This window comes from Eucyclogobius newberryi, unplaced genomic scaffold (genome assembly GCF_026437365.1).
Source record: "Eucyclogobius newberryi isolate DKJ021-1_F unplaced genomic scaffold, fEucNew1.0.hap1 SCAF_21, whole genome shotgun sequence".
NCBI lineage: Eukaryota > Metazoa > Chordata > Actinopteri > Gobiiformes > Gobiidae > Eucyclogobius > Eucyclogobius newberryi.
The window spans coordinates 24264873-24290458 of NW_027315846.1; the positions used below are offsets into that span (position 1 = coordinate 24264873).

Consider the following 25586-nt stretch of genomic DNA (forward strand, 5'->3'; position numbering starts at 1 on the left):
ACTTAAAGGGAGAATGGCCTTAAGCAGAGCAGTCTGGGAGCGACTGTCCTCACTACCTCACACTCTCCTCTCATCCAGGCTCCTGTACAAAGCTTTGAGTCTGAATAATGTGCTGGGTTATATTATACTGAGGGCGAATAATCCTGTTTCTAAAACTGCAGTTTAAACTCAGACACACAGATAAAACCCTTCAATCAATTAGTTGTTATTTCACTTCAGGGACAAATAACTGTACATAATTAATCTAAACTAATCTACTGTAATGTGTTGTGCATTTTGGTTGTGAACATTTTTTTCTAAGTTTGGTTGAAATTTTATCTGGCTTAAAGTGCCAAGACTTTTTAGTTTGAAACATTGTGCAAAGCGCCTCTGAGAATAATAATATTTTTTCTTTTATTGTTTCTTATTTGCAAACTGTAAAAATGTACAACATCCATACTCTTCAATTCAATATTTTATCAATAAAATTATATTAATAACAGCAATACAACTAAGACGTCCTTGTTATTTATGTGATATGAAAATGTTAAAGTGCCTTTGTCATGTTTTTCTAATTATTACTTTGTTTTGTGGTAGTTCCTGCTGGAAATATTCATTATAATTTTACATCGGTCCAGTGGTTGTTTGAGAAGAACAATTTGAAAAGGAAATTAGAAATAGCACTGTGTTCCAAAACCGAATCCCTCTGTGATGTCATCAATAAGCCACAATCCATCTAAAATACAGGGACAATTTACACGCAATGGAAAAAATGTGTTATAAGGCATTATTATTTGTCAAATCATAGCTATTGTGTAATTTATACAGACTTTGTTGCTTGTAGTTGTGAAATAACATGTGCTGTTCATGTCTAACCAGCAAATAATATTACAAACCTCAGCAAAATGGTCAAATTGTGGAAAAATAGACAATTTTTTTAAAATCTTAATCATGTTTACTACATTTTGTGAAATATGTTGTCTGTATTCGACTCTTAAAACTGTAGATCCTTGTCCTTAACTCACTGGCAGTATTTCATCCCCGCACAAAGCCTGACTACCAATTTGCAACCACTTGACAACTTGAACAAAAGCTGAGCGTCTGATTTCGCAGCAGCCAATCACAGCGCGGTGCGAGGCTGCTTCGTCCAATGAGCGTGCAGGCTGCGGCGTGAGTCCCGCCCTCTGGTCAGCGTTATAATCCCCGGGGACAGCGGGCTCGGCCCTGGACCTGGAGCTGGACCACGACCTGTCACAGGAACTTCACGCCGCGAATCAGACACTCTTTCCCGCACGACAATGGAAGCTTTCTGCGCAACGTGGAAACTGGTTGACAGCCAAAACTTTGATGAATACATGAAGGCTTTGGGTAAGTTTAATGCTAACTTACTTACTGTATAACACGAGTAACAGTTAGTTTAAAGTAGCCTACTTTTCTTTTTCTTTTTAATTGCTTTTATAAATACAATGCAAAAATAAAAATGATTCAAATCCGTGCAGATGACTAATTAATTAAAGGAGACATTATGGTTTTTTGCTTAGTATTGAGCTATAACATAAGTAGATCATCATTTTGCATTTTGTTCATTGTAAACTGCAATATTGATCCAAAACGGCTTAAAAACAGAAACGGGTCAATTGAAACTGCAGAACGGATAAGCCCCGCCTCCTCATAGTGACATTTCACCGTAACAAGCAGCACATTGTCATTTACATGTTTTTTATTTTTCCAAAGTAGCCACATGACGTTTTATAACTACACGTATCACTCAGAGTCTTCATTTTCCGAACAATCAGGGATGTGGGCGGGGACAGGGGGGAGGGGAACGTTGGAATTTTCTGAACACGAGTTGCGCCTCAGTTACGGGACAATGCAGGATTGACTCAAACATGCAGGAATCAATCAAACTACAACTGTGATGATAAAGGAATGATGAGGAAACACTGTTGCAACGAGGTTAAAGCGCATTCAAGTGGATTTGTGCGTAATACGTCTCCTTTAAAGTGGTTTGCTCGTTGCAGGCGTGGGCTTCGCGACCAGGCAGGTGGGTAACGTGACCAAGCCCACGGTGGAGATCAGCCAGGACGGAGACAAAGTGGTGGTGAAGACCCTGAGCACCTTCAGGAACACGGAGCTGTCCGCCAAACTGGGGGAGGAGTTTGACGAGACCACCCCGGACGACCGACACGTCAAAGTCAGTCCAGCGACCAACTGAGGCGTCAGTAAAAGAGCTAAACGACATTGTAATCACTCTTTATTTCCCTTTTCTCGCAGTCTACGTTCACTATGGAAGGAGACAAGTTTGTGCAGGTGCAGAAGTGGGATGGAAAAGAGACCAGATTTGTCAGAGAAATGAAAGACGGGAAGATGGTTATGGTGAGTTTTTTTTATGTGTTATTGATGTTTGCAATACAGTCACAAAAATAAAATATACCCCACCGTCATCACATATTCACACACTAACAAGACAACAAAAAACCTAAAAATAAACAAACTAAATAACATTGATACATCAGAAGAAAAATAACAACCAACACCAGTATTTCAATGTGTTTTTGTAGGACATATATTTCTTTCCAAAATTATTTTATTTATTTATGAAAAAAAATCTTATTGTTATTTAATCATTACTATTATTTAATTTTTATTATTATTATTATTATTTTTCTTTATCAGCAACAAAGTTATATATCCACAAATAGGGATGTCTAGATATAGAATTTTAGTTTGTGACCAACTTTATGTAATTTCACTGTGAATGTGTCAATAACAGACAGATAAAAAAGTACTTTATAGTTACATGTGTTTTTATTATTTTTTTACTTTTATACATTTAATTAAAACCGCTTGTAAAATAGTCATAATTATTATTTTTTAGTTCTTTTTTAGTTCTCAAAATTATTGATTGACCAAATAATCTATCTTTTTAAAGACAATAATTAATTAAAATGATTGAACTTAAATAACTTGAGTTTGTGGATATAGACATATATATATATATATATATATATATATATATATATATATATATATATATATATATATATATATATATATATATATATATATATATATATATATATATATATATATATATATATAAAAGTTCCGTTTCCTCTTCCTGTGTTTCAGACTTTGTCGTTCGACGGGACCCAGGCCGTGCGGACATACGAGAAAGCATAACCACCTCCAACACGGCACGTCGGATTCTAACGCTTTTAAAACATCTTTTGTTAAACTTTTTTTGTCTCAAACGAACAGAATAAATGTCAAACGTTTTCCACAGTTGAGTCTGCTCTGTGATGCTCTTCAATAAATGAGAGATGGAACAATGACTTATATTTTATTGTGTGTACATTTATTTGCATTGCAATCATATTTGAGCATAATAAGTAATATAAATACTCATTCTAGCAGATAGTAGTGTCATTCTGCGGTTTATTTATTGCAGCTCAGGTTTTCTTATTGATATTCTACATTTAGAAAAGAGTTTTGAGCATTATTCTGCTTTAAGTTTATGTTTATTGTGCTTATATGATCACATTAGTCCTGTTCTCAGGTCTCTGCACTGGCTCCTGTGGCTCAGAGAAGAGACTTTAAAGCAGCTCTGCTTGTGTACAAGTCTCTCCATGGCCTAGCACCAAAGTACATCTTGGATATGTTAGTGCCATATGAACCATCTCAGACTCTGAGGACCTCAGGGACCGGCCTCCTGCTGGTGCCAGAGTCAGGACTAAACATGGGGAATCTGTGTTTCAGTTTTATGCAGCTAAAATCTGGAACATTCTTCCTGAAGATGTGAGACAGGCTTCTACTCTGACAATGTTCAAATCTAAGCTAAAAACAGTTTTGTTTAGCTGCGCATATGACTGAAAGGATTTTCCTTAGCACTCTTCTTTGTTTGTGATTTTATTAGTTTAGAAAATCAGTTGGATTGATAATTTTTAATTTAGTTAATTTTATTGTATTTCTGTTTCTGTAATTTCTTTGTGATTTGAATGCATTTTTCCTGCTGCGAAGCACTTTGAATTGCCTTGTGTATGAAATGTGCTCTACAAATAAACTTGCCTTACCTATTTTGTGCAGCAATACATGGTACTTCTAACAGTGGTATTGTATAGGGCTGGTGGTGCTGCAGTGTGGGGACAGAGCGTGGCTGTATGCTGCTGTATGTATGCTGCTGTGTGCTGCTGTATGTATGCTGCTGTGTGCTGCTGTATGTATGCTGCTGTGTGCTGCTGTATGTATGCTGCTGTATGTATGCTGCTGTATGCTGCTGTATATATGCTGCTGTATGTATGCTGCTGTGTGCTGCTGTATGTATGCTGCTGTGTGCTGCTGTATGTATGCTGCTGTATGTATGCTGCTGTATGTATGCTGCTGTGTGCTGCTGTATGTATGCTGCTGCATGTATGCTGCTGTATGTATGCTGCTGTATGTATGCTGCTGTGTGCTGCTGTATGTATGCTGCTGCATGTATGCTGCTGTATGTATGCTGCTGTATGTATGCTGCTGTATGCTGCTGTATGTATGCTGCTGTGTGCTGCTGTATGTATGCTGCTGCATGTATGCTGCTGTATGTATGCTGCTGTATGTATGCTGCTGTGTGCTGCTGTATGTATGCTGCTGTATGTATGCTGCTGTGTGCTGCTGAATGTATGCTGCTGTATGTATGCTGCTGTATGTATGCTGCTGTATGTATGCTGCTGTATGTATGCTGCTGTGTGCTGCTGTATGTATGCTGCTGTGTGCTGCTGTATGTATGCTGCTGTATGTATGCTGCAGTGTGCTGCTGTATGTATGCTGCTGTATGTATGCTGCTGTGTGCTGCTGTATGTATGCTGCAGTGTGCTGCTGTATGTATGCTGCTGTATGCTGCTGTATGCTGCTGTATGTATGCTGCTGTGTGCTGCTGTATGTATGCTGCTGCATGTATACTGCTGTATGTATGCTGCTGTATGTATGCTGCTGCTGTGTGCTGCTGTATGTATGCTGCTGTATGTATGCTGCTGTATGTATGCTGCTGTATGTATGCTGCTGTATGTATGCTGCTGTATGAATGCTGCTGTATGCTGCTTTATGTATGCTGCTGTATGTATGCTGCTGTATGTATGCTGCTGTGCTGCTGCTGTCTGTATGCTGCTGTGTGCTGCTGTATGTATGCTGCTGTATGCTGCTGTATGTATGCTGCTGTGTGCTGCTGTATGTATGCTGCTGTATGTATGCTGCTGTGTGCTGCTGTATGTATGCTGCAGTGTGCTGCTGTATGTATGCTGCTGTATGTATGCTGCTGTGTGCTGCTGTATGTATGCTGCTGTATGTATGCTGCTGTATGCTGCTGTATGTATGCTGCTGTGTGCTGCTGTATGTATGCTGCTGTATGTATGCTGCTGTATGTATGCTGCTGTATGTATGCTGCTGTGTGCTGCTGTATGTATGCTGCTGTATGTATGCTGCAGTGTGCTGCTGTATGTATCCTGCTGTATGTATGCTGTTGTATGTATGCTGCTGTGTGCTGCTGTATGTATGCTGCTGTATATATGCAGCTGTATGCTGCTGTATGTATGCTGCTGTATGTGTGCTGCTGTATGTATGCTGCTGTATGCTGCTGTATGTATGCTGCTGTATGTATGCTGCTGTATGTGTGCTACTGTATGTATGCTGCTGTATGTATACTGCTGTGTGCTGCTGTATGTATGCTGCTGTATGCATGCTGCTGTATGTATGCTGCTGTATGTATGCTGCTGTGTGCTGCTGTATGTATGCTGCTGTATGTATGCTGCTGTATGCTGCTGTATGTATGCTGCTGTGTGCTGCTGTATATATGCTGCTGTCTGTATGCTGCTGTATGTATGCAGCTGTGTGCTGCTGTATATATGCTGCTGTATGTATGCTGCTGTATGTATGCTGCTGTATGTATGCTGCTGTATGCTGCTGTATGTATGCTGCTGTATGTATGCTGCTGTATGCTGCTGTATGTATGCTGCTGTATGTATGCTGCTGTATGTATGCTGCTGTATGCTGCTGTATGTATGCTGCTGTATGTATGCTGCTGTATGCTGCTGTATGTATGCTGCTGTATGTATGCTGCTGTATGCTGCTGTATGTATGCTGCTGTATGTATGCTGCTGTATGCTGCTGTATGTATGCTGCTGTATGTATGCTGCTGTATGCTGCTGTATGTATGCTGCTGTATGTATGCTGCTGTATGCTGCTGTATGTATGCTGCTGTATGTATGCTGCTGTATGCTGCTGTATGTATGCTGCTGTATGTATGCTGCTGTATGCTGCTGTATGTATGCTGCTGTATGTATGCTGCTGTATGCTGCTGTATGTATGCTGCTGTATGTATGCTGCTGTATGCTGCTGTATGTATGCTGCTGTATGTATGCTGCTGTATGCTGCTGTATGTATGCTGCTGTATGTATGCTGCTGTATGCTGCTGTATGTATGCTGCTGTATGTATGCTGCTGTGTGCTGCTGTATGTATGCTGCTGTATGTATGCTGCTGTATGCTGCTGTATGTATGTTGCTGTATGTATGCTGCTGTGTGCTGCTGTCTGTATGCTGCAGGGAGGCCCAGGTGACAGCTGCACACTCGCTCGGGGCAGCTCCGGCCGGGATGACCTGTAGTGACCTCCTCCTCAGGACGCTGATGTCATCCTGGCTAATCCGCTTTAACTTGTGGTGTCATTACGTAGCGACATCATTCGATGGAGTGAACCAACCGTGAGTGAATCCCACTGAGCTGAGGCACAAGCAGGTCACTAGCACTCACTCTAAATACTGTGTCAATAAACCTTTGTGGTGTGGAGGGAAAATGTGCTCCTCCTGGTGTGTGTTGAAGCTCATTGGAGCATCGCTGGCTCTTTTGTGCCGGCGTCATCATTCCCACAGCGCAGAATAATTCTGTGCACTGTTAGCGGAGTCTGGCCTACTCTAAAGTCTGTACAAGTCCTCATTCTGCAGCGCCCACACGGCTGCCAAGTGTTTGCGCCTCTGAATGAGCCCGGCAACAAAAGAACTCTGCGAACTCAACTGAACTCGCCTGGCTCTGGGCCAATCTATTCATTTTAATCAAATCTGGGATTCTTTAGAAGAGACCCAAAATGTCTGTTTTCTCACAACTTTGCACAAAAGAAAAGTTTAATTCAGACTCTGGTGTGGGCAGCAGCAGCCTCGCTCTGACCGTTTCAAGTGACCGCTGTGAGGGAGCTGGATGTGTAACTGTCTGAGCTACATTTATATGACTTTATTTAACCTGTGACCTCTGGTATCTGTGCTGTTCAGTTCAGAGTCACACTAACATTTAGTGCGGTAAATCATTGTTTAGTGTTGATTATAACACGTGTATAATGTCTTGTTTACTTTGATCAGAAAAGGAAACACAGAGACTTAAAAGACATGCACATTTCTGCTTTAATAGAGTTTGAATATGATACAAATGTATTCATCAGACAACGAGATCTGAGCTTTTGGAAGTTTTTGAGCCAATAATTAGTTGGAACATATTTGTGTGACATATTTGAAAGAACACTGTCACTCCACTCATGCAAGCACTCAAACATACTGTAGAATATCATGTATGTTTGATTGGAGATTTATAACATTCAGATCCCTTTGACCTTGTTTTGCACTTGTTATCAGTAGATCAGATATAAATATGAGATATGAGGCCGATGACACTATAATACGGTCTAAAGTGACTCTATAACAGCCCAAACTGACATCATCTAATCACACTGTGCAGCAGAGGAGTATGGACCATGAGAGCATTATGGGATGTCCCTGGAGAGGTCCTGGTCACTCCTGTTCCTTAGCGACAGGGCCCAGTGTCTTTAGCCATTCCCCAAACACTGATTACTACAAATGAAACGGCTTCAACTAAAAGTCTGCACACTATTGCACATGGGTCCTCTAATAAACATAAACACAACACTCAGTGAGACATTTAAAATCATTTCAAATACAAAAAAAAAGTCAAATATACAGTGTGTGCTCGGGGCGCACTGTTAAAGATAAATAGTGTGAACATACAAAAGTCTGAACACAGTGTGTCTGACTTTGTCAAATAAATAAATGACTTTGTGAAAAGTCTGTTTAGCTCCACATATTCTCCTGGACTATTGGACGAGCAGAGGACTGTGTCAAACCCTCACTTTGGTCCATATAGTTGCCCAACATAATAATACTGCTCTGGTGTTTTTGTAGCGCTGGAAACATTCTCTCCCTGTCAGTCTGAACAAAGACTCACATGAGAGTCCCAGAGGAGCGCTGGCTTCTGCCACATGTTTCTAAGTTACTCAGTAAAACACAAATGTAGCACTGCAGCAGCAGCTCAGTGAGTCCTGAGCTGCCCGCGGCTGCACATGCACAAGACTCAGGTTGTCTGTTTGAGAGCTCGCAAATACACTGCATGGTCGTTCCCTTGGAAACAAGACATAAAAAAATGAGTCATGAAAATAAAAAAGTCAAATAACAAAACCCTGATATGGAAATAGACAAAGCTGATAACATCTCACTCGTGCCTTCAGCGCACGGAACGACAGGAACCACACTAGCTGCAGCTGTGTGCCTGAGAGCTCAACTCAGGTCAGCTCAGCTCAGGTCAGCTCAGGTCAGCTCAGGTCAGCTCAGGTCAGCCCGGGGAGCGCAGCAGACTCCACAGTCAGAGTCAGAGTCAGAGTCAGAGTCACACCCACGACACCATCCTCCTGGAGTCTCAGAACACCAGAGGGGAGAAGGAGTAGAATGGGAACTGGGCCTCGTCCTCGTCCACAAAGAAGCACTGGAAGTAGGGCAGCTCTTCTGGACACAGGGGAGAGACGGGACAAAGCATCAGCCCCACCCACCACCACAGCAGGGAACAGGCCAGTGTGACATTTCAACAGGAAGGAGGGAATCTCCACGTACCTTCCACAGTGACGCTCTCTGCCGCCGGAGCTGCAGGACAAAGAACACAATACACAAGCAGTTATTATTATTCCACAAAGTTATACTTCGTTTGTGCTGTACAACTCTGCACTACCTTTTGGTTCTTCTTTAGGAGCTTTCTTTGCAGACGCCGGTTTGTCTTTGAGAACCTTTTCTTCTGCAAAGGAAACATTTTAAGTCAAGTATTCGTTTTAGAAAGCAGTTTAGAGAACATAGTACTTTCTACAATGAACAAGACCTGAACGCACTAAACAGGCCTTTAGAACGTAGCTCCTCTGCTTGTCTCCATGGAGATGCTTAGAATGTTCCACAGTATAGACTTATCTTTAACTTCTCATTTATAGCGCGCATATGTAATAAATCTGTGTTTTCACACATAACAGTTACAAGCACTAAGTCCCCGTTATCCTCAGTCCCTGTTTAGTTAGAGGAACCACCCAGTCCCAATAGGACAATTAAGTTAGGCGAACAAAAGCATTTTTGTCCTTTTTGAGTCTGTAAACCTCATTTAAAACAGTAAAGAAAACAACAAAATAAAGTTATTCAGAATTTCAGTCACTACTTATAATTAAAACAAATATTTTTGTGTTAAATGTATTTCTCTTCTGCATCAAAAGATAGAAAATGAATGAAACATATTCACAATAAAGATCATGTTGTAAACCCTCAAAGTGTGGCCCCAGTCCCTAGTTCCTACTCTGTGTGAAGGTGCATCCAATGAGGACTAGAGCTAAAAAAAGATATATTTAATGCAAAACTAATAGCAATAACATCTCCATGGAGACAAGCAGGTGGTGGAAAAGTGACACAATGCACCAAAAAGCTAAAGTAACTGTACAAAAGTAAACCTTGTATCAAATAAACCCACCTTTCTCCTCCTTGGACTTCCTTTTCTCAATTAGCTTTTCTGGAAAAAGAGAAAATAATATCAAGAATGATTTACGAGCAAGAATTTTAATACATTTCCACTTTCACATCAATTGCGCTTCTATTTGTTATTAGACCAAAGGACTGCAGTGCCTCTATTGGCCACTATGAAGCGCTAAAGTGCACTACTACAACGCTTGGAAGCTGTACCTCTTTTCAGATCCGCTAATAGACGTTTCACACGATCTAAACAATGTAACCACAGAACAACAATCACACAATAAAACTAAATCAGTGGCAATGGTGACCTAATTACACAACAATAAAGTTACGGCAGCTGGCACTCGCAGGATTACAATACACAAAAGAGAAGTAGGTTACATGTACCCGTATATGCATATGGAGTTTGTGTATAATGTGTACTCCTCCATCTTTATTTTTTTAATCATGTATCAATATTCTTTAAAAAAAAAAAAAAAGTACAATAAATGTATCGTGATATAAATATGGCTCTTAAACAAATCCATTGTTTAAAGTTTTCAGTTTGTTGTTTAATGTTCTTTAAAAGGGAAAGTTAAACTACACGTTTCACTAAAACACAATAATATTTCAGATTCTACTAAATATTTTGCCTATTCTTCCCAAGTTTGACCATTTTTGTAAAGTTTATATTTTTACTTCCTGGTTGGACATGGCCAGCAAATATGACATAGTTAGAGGTATTTCCACAGCTGTTACCTGGCAACCACACTGTAAACAAGAGCCAAACTCCATATGAATGACAACGGTTCTGATTTGACAAACAATAATATCATATTACACCTTTATTTTGTTGAATGATTGTTTAAACTGTCAGAAAAGTGTAAATAGTCTGTAATTTCAATGGCACGTCGCACATTGATGACATCACAGAGGGATTCAGCACTACTTCCTGCCATTTTAAACTATTCACAAATTGCAACATCACAGACATAAAACTATGATAAATATTGACCACAAGTTCTGTACCACCAAACAAACTTTAAATTGGACTTTAAATTGACTGTTTAATGTTGTTCTGTGAAGCATCTTTGAGAGTCCTGAAATGCTCGATATAAATAAAATGTATTATTGCATTATTATATTACATACTAAAGGGTCTCTTACCTTATCTTTAGTAATTAAACATCATTCTATCCTAAATAATTCAAATTGGATTAACCACATGCCTATTATTGGTGTAAAAGTATACTTTCAGTGCAAACCAGAAAAGACAATAACGACAACTATTGTAAACTCCAAAGAGCCAGACACAATGACACAGATATCAGTTAGAACTCTTTTGAATTATTGGTGTTTGTTTGCTTGTTTTGGTGGTCACATCTAGGCAACAAAAAGTGTGCCGTGTTTCATAAAAAGTTGAAAAACACCACAGTGATAAATGTAAAATGGTGAATGTTTTATAGGCGTGTAACTGTAGCTCATCTAAGTCTTTCCTCGCCGACAGGAGAAGCTCGCTGCCATTTCTGTTTTATAAAAGGAGCTCTTCGGCTGACAATGCTGGAGACCATGTGCTGGGGGGAGATATAGTAAATAAATCCTGACACTGCAGTAGATCTATTTTTATATTGAAAACTTGATAAACGCATCAAATAAACAATATTAAAGCTGATTTGACATGTTTTTCCGCTTGAAGATGATGACTCCATGTGAATCAAAGTGTGTATCTGTTGTTTGGTTGCATGTTTCTCACTAAAATGTGATATTGTGAGCTTTAGCGTACCTTTCTTTACTGGAGCTCGTTCCTTCTCTCTAAGAGTCTCCACGTCTGCGAGACAAACACACAGAACATTTACATTTACATCAGGCTGAGCAAAATAATATGTCTGTTTGCCGTAACCCGACCGACCCGGTATAAAACTAGCCGACTGAAGAAAAAAATAATATCGGCATTTTGTAAAAAAAATGCCCAATTATTTTATTTTTCAAATATTTCGCCGGCTCACCGACCGGTCTTTCCTAATGCGCCGTGTAGAAAAATTTTATAGCACTGGTAAACCTATCTTTCATCCCAAGGGACAAAAAACACATTACGCAACACATGTGCGTCTTCATTTTCAGTCCTCCACATTTTTCTATATTAAATACATCATGCAGGAGGGAACTTACATTGCCTTTAACAAGTTGATTAGACTTGTTGTTGTTGTTGTTGTTTTATGGCGGTTGGACTTGTTGTTGTTGTTGTTGTTTTATGGCGGTTGGACTTGTTGTTGTTGTTGTTGTTTTATGGCGGTTGGCATCCAGGTGTTGCATTACCGCCAGACTTTATTCCTCAGACTCTGTCGTAGTCCGTAAAAGTACTCCTTCCATTGCTTTGGTGTTACAAAGCCCATGAGGTCATGATATGTCTTTGTGACTAGAATAGTTGTTGTTTGTTGTTGTTGTTGTTGTTGTTGTTTTATGGCGGTTGGCATCCAATTGTTGCATTACCGCCAGACTTTATTCCTCAGACTTTGTCGTAGTCCTCAGACTCTGTCGTAGTCCATAAAAGAACTCCTTCCATTGCTTTGGTGTTACAAAGCCCATGAGGTCATGATATGTCTTTGTGACTAGAATAGTTGTTGTTGTTTCAGAGACCAACCGGCTTTATTCCAGGGAGACTCTTCTTCATCTTCCTCTCCTTCTTTGACATTCGGTGCTTCCACCGTACAGCTTTATTCTTTAGGCTTCATTCTATAGGCTTTAATATGTCCACTGATGTCGCTGCTTGGTAGCCGTGCGTCTACGAGACTGGACGAGGACAGGAGACCACCCCCACCCCCATCTCGTCACTCTGATCACTCTGACTCCCCACAAGCAGACCCCCATCACTCCGACTCCCATTTAGCGCCTTTAGCCTGTTTTCTATATCTGCCCAATCAAGCTCCTTTGTTCCAAGGAATCTCCCTGCAGCTTTAGCAATGATCCTGATCCTTTCAGTTCTGCTTTGAGTCTGAGCAGCACAGTTTACAACATCCACCATAAAGAGTACAAAATCCTCTCTATCCACAACCAGGGTATTCTCATTAATTCTGGAACCTGCACACTTGGGACCTCCACTCTTGAAACCTTCACACTTCTTGGGAGCCACGCTGGCCTTTCTCATTTCGCCCTGGCTGGGAGCAGCGCTGGCTCCTCTCTCTGTATTTACTCTAAACTCGGTACTTGAAACTTTCTTGACTGCATCTGCATTGGATATACCTTGAGAGACCTTTATTTTCTGCACCTCAGCAGCTCTTTTGCTAAACCTGCATCCCCCGTAGGCAGAGCTATGTTCTTCCCCACAATTACAGCACTTCAGTTTTGCACCCACGTCACACTTCCCATACTCATGATCTCCTGCACATTTACCACATCTTTGCCTCCCTCTACAGACCGCAGCAATATGCCCAAAGCGCTGGCACTTAAAGCAACGCAGGGGCGGCGGAACATATGGCCTGACGCTATAGCACATGTACCCAATGAACACCTTACTAGGCAGGCACCTCCCTTCAAGTGTTACCATTACCGACAAGCTGTCACATCTTACCCCAAACCGGGTCACCTTCAAACGCCTAGCGTCCACCACCGTAGCTCCAGTCAAATTCTCCTTAACTTCATCCACAGACGTCGCCGTAGGGACACCTAGGATAACTCCTCTGACCGTGTTTCTTTCAGCATTAGACACAAGAATGTCCTTTCCACCCAGACGTTTAGTTCCAATCGCCTTCCGTTGCTGAGCCGCGTCCTTGCACACGACCAGCAGCGAGCCATCTCTAAGGACACTCGCACTCTTGATCACTCCCACAGCTACAGTTAGGCTCTTTGACAATGCCACTGAATTCCACTCCTTAAAGGATGCACTATCCTGTGCAAGCTTTATGATCACCTTACAGTCTCTGCTCTCACCCCGGATATCAATAGCTTCAGCCTCATCCTGCTGCTCATTCCCAGAACCCTCGGACGAGCTAAGGGACTTTTTACGTTTCCGGGCACGTGCAGGCAGAAAAGGCTGCTCCTCCACGCCGTCCAGAACGTCTTCCATTGTTGTTTGTTGTTGTTGTTGTTGTTGTTGTTGTTTTATGGCGGTTGGCATCCGAGTGTTGCATTACCGCCAGACTTTATTCCTCAGACGTTTCGTAGTCCTCAGACTCTGTCGTAGTCCGTAAAAGTACTCCTCCCATTGCTTTGGCGTTACAAAGCCCATGAGGTCATGATGTGTTTTTGTGACTAGAATAGTTGTTGTGTCAGAGACCAACCGGCTTTATTCCAGGGAGACTCTTCTTCACCTTCCTCGCCCTCTTTGACGGTCGGTGCTTTGGGAAGTACAAAGCCCATGAGCTCCACACTTGGAACCCATTCATATGACATATATACTTGTACCACTGTGTTTATGTGTCTCAGAGACCGACCGGCTTTATTCCAGGGAGACTCTTCTTCATCTTCCTCTCCTTCTTTGACGTTCGGTGCTTCCACCGTACAGCTTTATTCTTTAGGCTTCATTCTATAGGCTTTAATATGTCCACTGATGTCGCTGCTTGGTAGCCGTGCGTCTACGAGACTGGGCGAGGACAGGAGACCACCCCCACCCCCATCCCGCCACTCTGACCACTCTGACTCCCCACAAGCAGACCCCCATCACTCCGACCCCCATCCAGCGCCTTTAGCCTGTTTTCTATATCTGCCCAATCAAGCTCCTTTGTTCCAAGGAATCTCCCTGCAGCTTGATCCTGATCCTTTCAGTTCTGCTTTGAGTCTGAGCAGCACAGTTTACAACATCCACCATAAAGAGTACAAAATCCTCTCTATCCACAACCAGGGTATTCTCATTAATTCTGGAACCTGCACACTTGGGACCTCCACTCTTGAAACCTTCACACTTCTTGGGAGCCACGCTGGCCTTTCTCATTTTGCCCTGGCTGGGAGCAGCGCTGGCTCCTCTCTCTGTATTTACTCTAAACTCGTTACTTGAAACTTTCTTGACTGCATCTGCATAGGATATACCTTGAGAGACCTTTATTTTCTGCACCTCAGCAGCTCTTTTGCTAAACCTGCATCCCCCGAAGGCAGAGCTATGTTCTTCCCCACAGTTACAGCACTTCAGTTTTGCACCCACGTCACACTTCCCATACTCGTGGTCTCCTGCACATTTACCACATCTTTGCTTCCCTCTACAGACCGCTGCAATATGCCCAAAGCGCTGGCACTTAAAGCAACGCAGGGGCGGCGGAACATATGGCCTGACGCTATAGCACATGTACCCAATGAACACCTTACTAGGCAGGCACCTCCCTTCAAGTGTTACCATTACCGACAAGCTGTCACATCTTACCCCAAACCGGGTCACCTTCAAACGCCTAGCGTCCACCACCGTAACTCCAGTCAAATTCTCCTTAACTTCATCCACAGACGTCGCCGTAGGGACACCTAGGATAACTCCTCTGACCGTGTTTCTTTCAGCATCAGACACAAGAATGTCCTTTCCACCCAGACGTTTAGTTCCAATCGCCTTCCGTTGCTGAGCCGCGTCCTTGCACACGACCAGCAGCGAGCCATCTCTAAGGACACTCGCACTCTTGATCACTCCCACAGCTACAGTTAGGCTCTTTGACAATGCCACTGAATTCCACTCCTTAAAGGATGCACTATCCTGTGCAAGCTTTATGATCACCTTACAGTCTCTGCTCTCACTCCGGATATCAATAGCTTCAGCCTCATCCTGCTGCTCATTCCCAGAACCCTCGGACGAGCTAAGGGACTTTTTACGTTTCCGGGCACGTGCAGGCAGAAAAGGCTGCTCCTCCACGCCGTCCAGAACGTCTTCCATCCCCGATCCACTCTCCTCCGCCATCTCCCGTCTCTCCAGACCGGGTGTTGAGCAAGGTCTCCTCACGGTTTTAGTCCAGGGCTTGTTCTTCCTCAGGCTGTGGTAATGACGCTTGTTTTTTCCCCAGTGACTTTGTCAGCACCACTGGACTCACCATCGCTCATGTCGTTCTGCGTCATGGTGTGGCTTCATTTAAATTTGACTTGCGCATTGCATTCTGGGAGGGAAACATGCCCAGCAGTGTCATCACAACAAACATGGCAGCGCCCGTGCCCCGCATGTTCACCCCGCTCGCCTTCGCTTCCAAAATAAAGGATAACGACGTACAAAAGGTCGATTGAAATATCTTTAAATCGTGAGATTTAGTCTCCTGATCGGGTAGATCGAGACGTTTTCCGTTTGAAGCCTGACCCCTGGACTGTTGAAGCCTGACCCCTGGACTGTTGAAGCCTGACCCCTGGACTGTGGAAGCCTGACCCCTGGACTGTTGAAGCCTGACCCCTGGACTGTTGAAGCCCGACCCCTGGACCGTTGAAGCCTGAGCCCTGGACTGTGGAAGCCTGATCCCTGGACTGTTGAAGCCTGACCCTGGACTGTTGAAGCCCGACCCCTGGACCGTTGAAGCCTGACCCCTGGACTGTGGAAGCCTGATCCCTGGACTGTTGAAGCCTGACCCTGGACTGTTGAAGCCCGACCCCTGGACCGTTGAAGCCTGACCCCTGGACTTTTGAAGCCTGACACCTGGACTGTTGAAGCCTGACCCCTGGACTGTTGAAGCCTGACCCCTGGACTGTTGAAGCCCGACCCCTGGACCGTTGAAGCCTGACCCCTGGACTGTGGAAGCCTGATCCCTGGACTGTTGAAGCCTGACCCCTGGACTTTTGAAGCCTGACACCTGGACTGTTGAAGCCTGACCCCTGGACTGTTGAAGCCTGACCCCTGGACTGTTGAAGCCCGACCCCTGGACCGTTGAAGCCTGACCCCTGGACTGTGGAAGCCTGATCCCTGGACTGTTGAAGCCTGACCCCTGGCGGTCACTCCAAGTGAAAAAATTGCAAAATTGGGATCTTTTTTTTTTGCCTTGAAAGTAAAAAAAAAATAAGAATTTACCTACCGACCGACCCACTTGAAAAATGTTGGGTCGGTTACAGCAAACAGACAATTTATTTGTGGCAGCCTCAGCATGTTAGGTGTATCAGATTGTTCCACATTAGGCGTGTTATGTGAGGAGACAGATCATTTGAACAGGATCTGTGCAGAAGGTCTGAGCTGCAGTTGTGTTCAAAGCCATTCCAAAAGCAGCGTCTACTCTACTTTACAGTCTCGTACCTTTCCGAGTACGGACAGGCCTGGACTCTCCCCTTAGCACTGCCCAGCGACCAGGGAAAAGACAGTTCATGTAATATAACAGGCATTTTCATAGTACTAAAGATATCCAAATGTAGTTCATACTTTACCTTTTCCGATGGGCACAGGTTTGAGATCAGCTTCTACGGTCAAAGAAAAGCACGTGGTAAAAGTCTGAACTTGACTGACACTTAACTGAAGCAGTATTTATGTTTAAGCCAGTTAGTTGAAGCGTATGAATCTATTTTTCCCCAATTCTACAGAAAGCGACACATTCTTGCAGCAAATGATCTGGTTTAGAAGTTGTGTTGCCAAAATGGAGCATGTGGTCTATAAGCAGTGGTAACAAAGTACAAAAGTAAAAGTACTAAGTCATCTTTTCATGACTTAATTACATTTTACAGTGGATGTTTTTTACTTTTACTTTAAATTTGGCCAGTCCTACTTTCTACTCCACTGTAGGGTTTGAGATCCTCTGAAATGGTGATGAAGATTTGGAGTTAAAGGCAATAATACATAAATAAAATCAACTACGATGGAAAAATGAAGTTTGAACAATTCAGTCACTTCATTTGATCCTTCTCAAGATCGCAATATTTTACAGTTTACTCAAGTCGATTTTTTATATGAGAATTTTACATTTACTTGACTATTTCAGGTAAAAATTCCACCTCTGGCTATAACTAATATTTCTAGCTAAAACAGCATCAGAATACAGTTCATAAAATAGAAAAAGAATACTCATTATGAAAAAATAAATACAAAATAGAAGGCTTACATTATATTTTTAGTGTGTTGTTTTATTATTTGAAAACATGATTCCATCCCTTCAAAAAGCGAAGAAAAGAATACATTTGCTGGCATTAAGAGCTGCAGAAGCTTCGACAGCAGACTTTGACTTGTGATACATGCAGAACACGTTTAGCTTTTTGGACCTGTGCTAGTTCTTTGCTAGGATTTACCTTTGTGTCTGGGTACGGCTCTGATTCTCTCTTTTGGTCTCACCAGCACTACATACATACAGTAAGTCACAATAACACATTTTTTTTGCAGTTGTCTGTTTGTTTCATCGCCTTTTAAAACTACAATCGGACTTACCTTTTTTCACAGGCTTCACTTTTTCTTTTGTTAGAGACACGTTTTTGGCCGGCGCTTCCGTTTCTGCTCATAAAAAGGTTCACAATTTTAAAAAAAACATTCATCTTGATTCATTCATATTGCTGGTCGTGTCACCTACCTTTAACTACTGGGACTGCTTTAGTCTTTTTGGAAACAGGTTCTGAAAAACAAGTATTTTCACAGTCAAAAAATGTATACTACTATTGAAGCTAATCATTTGGAAAGTTAGAAAATTCCCAAAACATACCTGGCTTCACGGGGACTGCTCTTACTTTGTCTTTGGGAGCTTTGACTTCTGCAACAAAACGGAATATAACGGTGAATTTAGGAGTACGGATGGTTTCAAGCTGCACGTTTGGGTTATTACAGTGTTATTACAATGTTATTACAATGTTATTACAATGTTATTACTGTGTTATTACTGTGTTATTACAGTGTTATACAGGTTATTACAATGTTATTACAATGTTATTACAATGTTATTACAGTGTTATTACAGTGTTATTACTTTCCCAGCATGTTCCGCAGTATGGCATTAAACTTATCTTGCAATTTATTATTTATTTACGGGCAATATGATAAAGGAGTGACGCAACCAGAACTTAATTTGCTAACACTGAACTGGTCAATATGGAGGTAAAGGTGTGTATGCACTTTAAAAATGTGCTAAATATGAAGATGACTCAAATGACAGTGAAAGAAGTTGAACATAAATACTTGAAATGCAGAAAAATGATCAGCAGATATGAAAAAACGACTGCTTTGCTGCGTTTGATGTGTTCCATGGAGGGATATTTTGGTCCTACCTGTTTTTGTGACGTTAAGATGTTCCTTCTTCACGGCGGACGCAACCTCCTTTTTGACCAGCTGAATCCTACGAACTCTCCTTTGCCGTGGAACGTCTGCAAACGAATGCAAACATTTACAAAAGGGTATTGTTATTTCTGTAAATCTGAATCTAAAACCAACCTTTAGTCTTTTTGGACTCCTTGTCTTCTTCCTTTTCCATTTCCTTTGTAGGTTTCTTCACTTCCTTCTCCTCTTTGGGAGATGGAACAGCTGCTTTCTTTTCTTCAAGCAGTTTCTTCTCCTCTTTTGGTTCTTTTGCTTTCTCTTTGGATGCCCTCGCTTCCTTTTCTTCTGCAGGTGGGCTGATCTTCACTTCTTTTTTCTCCTTCTTTTCTTTGGGCAACTCTTTAATTGTTGGTGTTTCCTCTTTGTCCTTTTCCTTCTTTTCCTTCGCGGGTTTCTTCACCACTTCCTCCTTCAGTTTGTCTTTGGGAGGCATGAATCCCTTGATTTTTTTCTGCTCTTCTTTGTGGGTTTCTTTGGATACTTTTTTCTTCTCTTTATCCGTTTTCAGAAGGTCTTCTTTTGGAGGTTTCTTATCCTCTTTCTTTTCTTTAAGAGGTGCCTTCTTTTCAACCTTTTCTTCATTGGAGATTTTCTCATCTTTTGGGTGTTTGGGTTTTTTCACCTCTTTCAGAACATTCTTTAATGCTTTGTCTTCTTTTGGTTTCTTTTCTTTTTCTTCTTTGGGAGCTTTCTTATCATCTTTTGGCGGTTTTTCCATGTGTTTCTTTTCTTTGGGTTTTGCCTTATCTTCTTTAGCATCTTTGGAAGGTTTCTTCTCTTTCTTGTCACCAAGAACCTTCACCTTCTTTTCTGCAATTGGTTTCTTTACAAGTGTTTCGATTTTGGCAAGTTTGAGTTCTTTATCTTCTTTTGGGAGTGGCTTGTCCTTTTTATCTTCAGGTGCTTTCTTCACCTCTTTCTTTTCTTGAGGTTTCTTTGTTTCTTCTTTAGTATCTTTGGAAGGTTCCTTCTTTTTCTTTACTTCAGAAACCTTGACCTCTTCCTTTTCGGCCACTTGCTTCTTTTCAGGTTTCTCTTCCTTTTTATCCTTCTTTTCTTTGGGTTTCTTGGTTTCTTCTTTGACATCTTTAAGAGGTTCTTTTCCTACAACTTTAAGAGGTTTTTCATCTCTTTTCTGAGATTCTTTAATTGCTTCTTCTTTCTCTTGAAGTTTCTTCTCTTTAGGTTTCTTTGGTTCTTTTACATCTTTTGGAGGTTCTTCCTTTGTTAGTTTCTCCTCCTTGGATTTCTTCTTTTCCAATTTCTTCTCTTCTAGAAGGACTTTCTTTTCTTTAGGTTTCATTGTTGCATCTGTGACATTTTTAAGAGGTTCCTCCTTTTCAATTTTAGGAGGTTCCACGACTTTTTTCTCTTTGAGTTTATGCTCAACTATCTTCTTATGTTTGTGAAGGCCCTTCTTTTCCTCGTGTTTTATGATTTCTTTTGAAGCGTCTTCTTTCCTAGCTTTAGAAGGTTCCTCTTTTTTCTCCTCCTTGGGTGTCTCCTTTTCGGGTTTCTTTTCTTTGGGTTTCTTTGTTTCGTGGGTGACATTTTTTAGAGGTTCCTCCTTTTCAACTTTAGGAGGTTCCTCAACTTTTTTCTCTTTTGGTTTCTCCTCAACTATCTTCTTATGTCTCTGAAGGCCCTTCTTTTCCTCGTGTTTTATGATTTCTTTTGAAGTGTCTTCTTTCTTAACTTTAGTAAGTTCCTCTCCTTTTTTCTCCTCCTTGGGTGTCTCCTTTTCATGTTTCTTTTCTTTGAGTTTCTTTGTTGCGTCTGTGACATTTTTAAGAGGTTCCTCCTTTTCAACTTTGGGAGGTTCCTCAACTTTTTTCTCTTTTGGTTTCTCCTCATGTATCTTTTTATGTCTCTGAAGTGACGTCTTTTCCTTGGGTTTGAGGATTTCTTTTGAAGCATCTTCTTTAGCTTTAGATGGTTCCTCTGCTTGTTTCTCCTCCTTGGGTTTTTCCTCAACTATCTTCTTATGTTTGTGAAGGCCCTTCTTTTCCTCATGTTTTATGATTTCTTTTGAAGTGTCTTCTTTCTTAACTTTAGTTAGTACCTCTCCTTTTTTCTCCTTCTTTTCGCGTTTCTTTACTTTGTCTTCCTTTGGTTCTTTGGAGACATCTTTGGGAATCTCTTCCTTTGCTTTAATCTTTTCCTTAGGCTCCTTCTTTTCTAGTGCAATGTCTCCGAGAAGTTTCTCCCTAACCTCTCTCATGGGTTTCTTTGCTTTCGCTTTGACATCTTTTGGGGATTCCTTGGTTTCTTTCCTATCTTTAGGTTTCATCTTCTGTGGCTTGATGTGTTGATGTTCTTTCTCCTCCTTGAACATGACCACTTTGATTGTAGAAGCTTCCTTCACTTCTTTCTTTTCTTTGGGTTTCTTACCTTTCTCTTTGGCAGGCTTCACCTTTTCCTTATCGGCAGATGGTTTCTTCTCTTTTGGAGCCTTCACCTTTGGAGTCTTGACTTCTTCAGTAGCCTCTGTTACAAGTTCTTGTTCAGGCTTCTTTCTTGGTTTTTCATCTTTGGATACTTTGATTTCCTTCTCTATCTTTTTTTTGGATTTCTTTGCCTCTTTTGTGTGAGGTTCCTTTGCCTCTTCTGTTGGAGGATGGATTTCTTCTTTAGAAGGTTTCTTGACAAGTTCTTTTACCTTGGGAGGCTCCTTTGACCCTTTCCTCTCTTCAGTTGTTATCTCCTTCACATATCTCCTAGGAAGTTTGTCTTCTTCCTTCTCTCTCTTTTCCTTGGGCTTTGTTGTCTCTTTTGTTGGAAGTTCCTTTGCCTCTTTTCTTGGAGGATGGATTTCTTCCTTATGAGGTTTCTTGTCAAGTTCTTTCACCTTTGGTGGTTTCTTGAATTTTGTCTGCTCTTTGGATTTCTCTTTGACAGGTGTTGGCTCTTCTGTTTTAGGAAGTTTGTCTCCTTCCTTCTTTGCTTTCTTTTTAGGTAGTTTGTCTTTCACGTCTTCTTTGGGAAGCTTCTGATCAACCTCAGGAGGTTCCTTTGCTTCTTCAAGTTTCTTCTTTTCCATCTTTGCCACTTTGAGTGATTCCTTTGGCATTTTCTCCTTCACAATTTCTTCTGCAGCAGCTGTTATGTTTTTGAACTCTTTTGGAGCCTTCTTTGGTTCCTTTTTCTCTTTTACGGCTTTCTTTTCTTTTGTAGGCTCTTTTGGTTTCTCAATTTCTTTTGTTTTTTCTAGAAGGAGTTTCTTCTCTTTTTCTTCCTCAATTTTTTTCTTGTCTTTAGTAGGTTCCTTGACTTTTTCTTTTTCCTTGTCTTCCTTTGGCTGTCTCTTGGGTTCTTTTGGTTCCTTGGTCTCATCTTTATGAACCTTCTCCTCTCCTTTAGAGGTTTTCTCCTCAGCCTTTTGCTTTTTTGCTTTGGTAACTAATTCCTCTTTTTCCGCTTTAGCAGGTTTTGGTTCTTTAAACTCCTCCTGAAGCTCCTTTTCTTTCTCCTCTTTGGAAGCTTTCTCAACCCTTTTCTTTTGAGCTGTTTCCTTCTTTTCCAGTTTGTCTTCTTTAGGAAGCTCGATGTCTTCTTTTTCACCCTTCTTTGCTTTGGAAGGCTTCTTTTCCTCTTTGGATGTTTTTTTTTCTTTCAAAAGTTTTCTTATTTCCTTGATTTGTCTAAAAAGTCTCTTTTGTTTTTGGGCTTTCTCCTGTTTGACTTCTGTTTCCTTTGGAGGTTCTTCTTTGGGTTCCTCAGGAGTTTGGGAAGTCTCATTCAGAGGTTTCGCCGCCTTTTTGGGTAGTTCCTCCTCAGCCTTCTTTTCTTTTAGACCTTTCCTTTTGGATGGTTTCTTGTCTTCTTTATCTAATTTAAGTGAGATCTTCTCCTTTGCCTTAGCTTCTTTCTTCTTTTTCAGCAAAGATTTTTCAGCTTCAGCTTTATCTTCGGAAATCTCTGGTTCTTCATCTGAAACATAAAATAAAATGAAAAACAAGATTTGATCACATCAAGGTCATATAAAGGTTCATCTGTGAGGAAGACGGCCTCTTTGCAGTGAACATGGACAAACCTCACATTAGTCAACTTTACTTTGAAAATATGATGTACCTTTTATAGGCTTTTCCCTGCGAGCCGCTCTCCGTTGTTTGTGGGCGGGGCTGTGAAGCCTCCTCTTCCTCTCTGGTTCAGTCTTCAGCTTCTCACTGTTGTTGTTGTTTTCATCATGGTCGTCCACCGTGTCGGAGAAGTCCTCCTGCTTCACATCTACCAGGGCTGGAGCTCCTTCCTCTTCCTCCTCCTCTTCCTGGGCACTTATGTTCAGGGGCTTTACAGCTGATACATGTTCCACTGCAGGTTCACTAGATGGTTCCTCTTCCTCCTCAACAGAGAATGGTTCTACACCGTCAACCTTTATTGCCTCTTCTTCACCTTTCTCCTCCTCCTCATCATCCAATTCCACAGATGCTGGTTCTTCTTCTTCTCCCTCCTCTTCCTCCTCCTCAGCTGGTGATGGTTCCACAGTGTCGATCTTTACTGCGTCTTCTTCTCCCTCCTCTTCCTCAGCTGGTGATGGTTCTTTGTCTTCTTCCTCCTCCTCTTTTTCAGCAGCTAAAGGCTTTTCTGTGTCTACCTCCTTCTCCTCCTCTTCCTCAGTAGGTAATGGCTGCACTGTGTCAACCCTCACTGCCTCCTCCTCCTCTTTCTCCTCTTCCACAGGTGCTGCCTCTGCTTCATCACCCTCCTCCTCTTCCTCTGTCTCAGCAACTGATGGCTCTGCAGTTTCAACCTTCACAGCCTCTGCTTCTTCCTCCTCTTCTTCCTCCACAGGTGCAACCTCTGCTTCCTCCTTGTCTTCCTCCTCTACCAGCTGTGATGTTTCTTCTACATCAGCTTTCAAAACCTCCTCCACGTTTTCAGGAGTCACTGCGGGTTCAATTTCCTTTGGCTCTTCTTCTTCCTCCTCCTCCTCTTCTTTGATTGTTGTTATTTCTTCCTCCTCCTCTTCATCTTTGGTAGTTATTTCTTCTTCCTCCTTTTTCTCCTCGATTGTTGTTTCCTCCTCCTCCTCCTCATCTTTTTCAGTAATTATTTCCTCCTCCTCTTCCTCCTCGTCTACACTAGTGGTTATTTCTTCTTCTTCCACCTCTTCTTTAGTGGTCATTATTTCCTCCTCCTCTTCCTCCTCGTCTACACTAGTGGTTATTTCTTCTTCTTCCACCTCTTCTTTAGTGGTCATTATTTCCTCCTCCTCTTCCTCCTCGTCTACACTAGTGGTTATTTCTTCTTCTTCCACCTCTTCTTTAGTGGTCATTATTTCCTCCTCCTCTTCCTCCTCGTCTACACTAGTGGTTATTTCTTCTTCTTCCACCTCTTCTTTAGTGGTCATTATTTCCTCCTCCTCTTCCTCCTCGTCTACACTAGTGGTTATTTCTTCTTCTTCCACCTCTTCTTTAGTGGTCATTATTTCCTCCTCCTCTTCCTCCTCGTCTACACTAGTGGTTATTTCTTCTTCTTCCACCTCTTCTTTAGTGGTCATTATTTCCTCCTCCTCTTCCTCCTCGTCTACACTAGTGGTTATTTCTTCTTCTTCCACCTCTTCTTTAGTGGTCATTATTTCCTCCTCCTTTTCTTCTTCAGAAGTTATTGTTTCCTCTTCATCTTCTTCTTTAGATGGTGTTGCTTCCTTTTCCTTATCTTCCTCCTCTTGTTCTTTGGAGGTTATTATTTCTTCCAGCTCGTCCACAGTGGCTGCTGGCATTTCCTTTTCACCAGAGGGAACATCTTCCTTCTTCTCCAAAACTGTTTAAACAAATGTAGTTTTTGAGTTAGGATTATACAGAATCTGTCCTCACCATTTATTTTCTATTTCAAACTTTGGACTGTGTGTGAATACCTTGTTCGCCAACAAACATGCTGGACATATAAGCCACAAAAGAGTCTTTGGTTTCTGAAGCTTCTAACACAGCTTCTTCCACCAGCTTCAGGGGCTCCACAGGGACCTCAGGCAGGAGCCCTGAAATCAGAACATGGATGCTGTTAGATTGAGAGCAGTGCTATTAGCATACACAAAAACATGAACAGAAAGACATTTACTACTAACTAAGATGGTTCAGGTGCTAGAATATTTCTTAGAGTCCAATATATTTTACTTATATTCACAAATGATGTTTAATGATGTTGAAAAATTATGTTTTTGAGCAATTTAGACATCATTTATTTTCTTGGTGGTTTACGTTCCTTTACATTGACGACCAAACACAACATGACGGCAGTGGCTTTCTTGTCACACAAAACAATAGATGTTAATGCTATGCTATATGTTAGTCCTATGTTAGTTTATTGCATTGAAATGAATACATGAATTAATTAACATGAATTTAGATTATTTTGCCTATCTTGCGTTTTATAATTTGATATATTATGTTATGATGAACCAAATGATGTGAGTGGATCATACCTTGTTCCCCCATGATGTAGTCACTGAGCATGCTCATCTGCTCTTTGGTGATGTCTGCTGTCGTCCTCAGAACTGACAAAGGACTGAATCCCACAGCGTCTGCCACACCTGGACACAAAGAAGAAACTCATATAAACTACAATGAGATACATTTACTTCTACTCCGTTTGTTACGTTTACTTGAGTAAACCTTTGAAGAAATTGTACTTTTCAAAGTAGTTTTTTGACATCATAATTTTA

At 41.5% G+C, this 25586-nt stretch overlaps 2 protein-coding genes across 2 annotated transcripts in view; one reads left to right on the forward strand and one right to left on the reverse strand.

Moving 5' to 3' along the window:
• Window positions 1-1181: 1181 nt before the first annotated feature.
• fabp7a (fatty acid binding protein 7, brain, a) lies at window positions 1182-3216 on the forward strand. The gene is made up of 4 exons (XM_072457918.1): window positions 1182-1347; window positions 2001-2173; window positions 2254-2355; window positions 3112-3216. Exons 1-4 carry the CDS (start codon window positions 1278-1280, stop codon window positions 3160-3162), a joined length of 396 nt encoding a protein of 131 aa, XP_072314019.1. The 5' UTR covers window positions 1182-1277; the 3' UTR covers window positions 3163-3216.
• A 4164-nt stretch (window positions 3217-7380) lies between these two features.
• Window positions 7381-25586, reverse strand: part of LOC140370445 (uncharacterized) — a 33965-nt gene continuing 15759 nt past the window's right edge. The window contains exons 9-26 of the mRNA XM_072457596.1: window positions 25347-25454; window positions 24783-24902; window positions 22997-24688; window positions 20892-22855; window positions 19040-20744; window positions 18877-18972; window positions 18318-18365; window positions 18189-18230; window positions 18050-18112; window positions 17914-17961; window positions 17062-17094; window positions 16934-16972; window positions 11543-11587; window positions 9991-10026; window positions 9782-9820; window positions 9008-9070; window positions 8893-8922; window positions 7381-8787 (exon numbers count right to left, since the gene is read on the reverse strand). Coding sequence (XP_072313697.1) covers window positions 8702-8787; window positions 8893-8922; window positions 9008-9070; window positions 9782-9820; window positions 9991-10026; window positions 11543-11587; window positions 16934-16972; window positions 17062-17094; window positions 17914-17961; window positions 18050-18112; window positions 18189-18230; window positions 18318-18365; window positions 18877-18972; window positions 19040-20744; window positions 20892-22855; window positions 22997-24688; window positions 24783-24902; window positions 25347-25454 — 6257 coding nt within the window. The 3' untranslated portion in view covers window positions 7381-8701. The remainder of the gene's footprint in view (window positions 8788-8892; window positions 8923-9007; window positions 9071-9781; window positions 9821-9990; window positions 10027-11542; window positions 11588-16933; window positions 16973-17061; window positions 17095-17913; window positions 17962-18049; window positions 18113-18188; window positions 18231-18317; window positions 18366-18876; window positions 18973-19039; window positions 20745-20891; window positions 22856-22996; window positions 24689-24782; window positions 24903-25346; window positions 25455-25586) is intronic.

Bases quoted from the DNA above. Each gene is read 5' to 3' on its own strand.
- fabp7a (XM_072457918.1), top strand. From the start codon at position 1,278: ATGGAAGCTTTCTGCGCAACGTGGAAACTGGTTGACAGCCAAAACTTT. The intron at 1,348-2,000 runs GTAAGTTTAATG...TGCTCGTTGCAG, and splicing joins TGAATACATGAAGGCTTTGG to GCGTGGGCTTCGCGACCAGG. The intron at 2,356-3,111 runs GTGAGTTTTTTT...CCTGTGTTTCAG, and splicing joins AAGACGGGAAGATGGTTATG to ACTTTGTCGTTCGACGGGAC.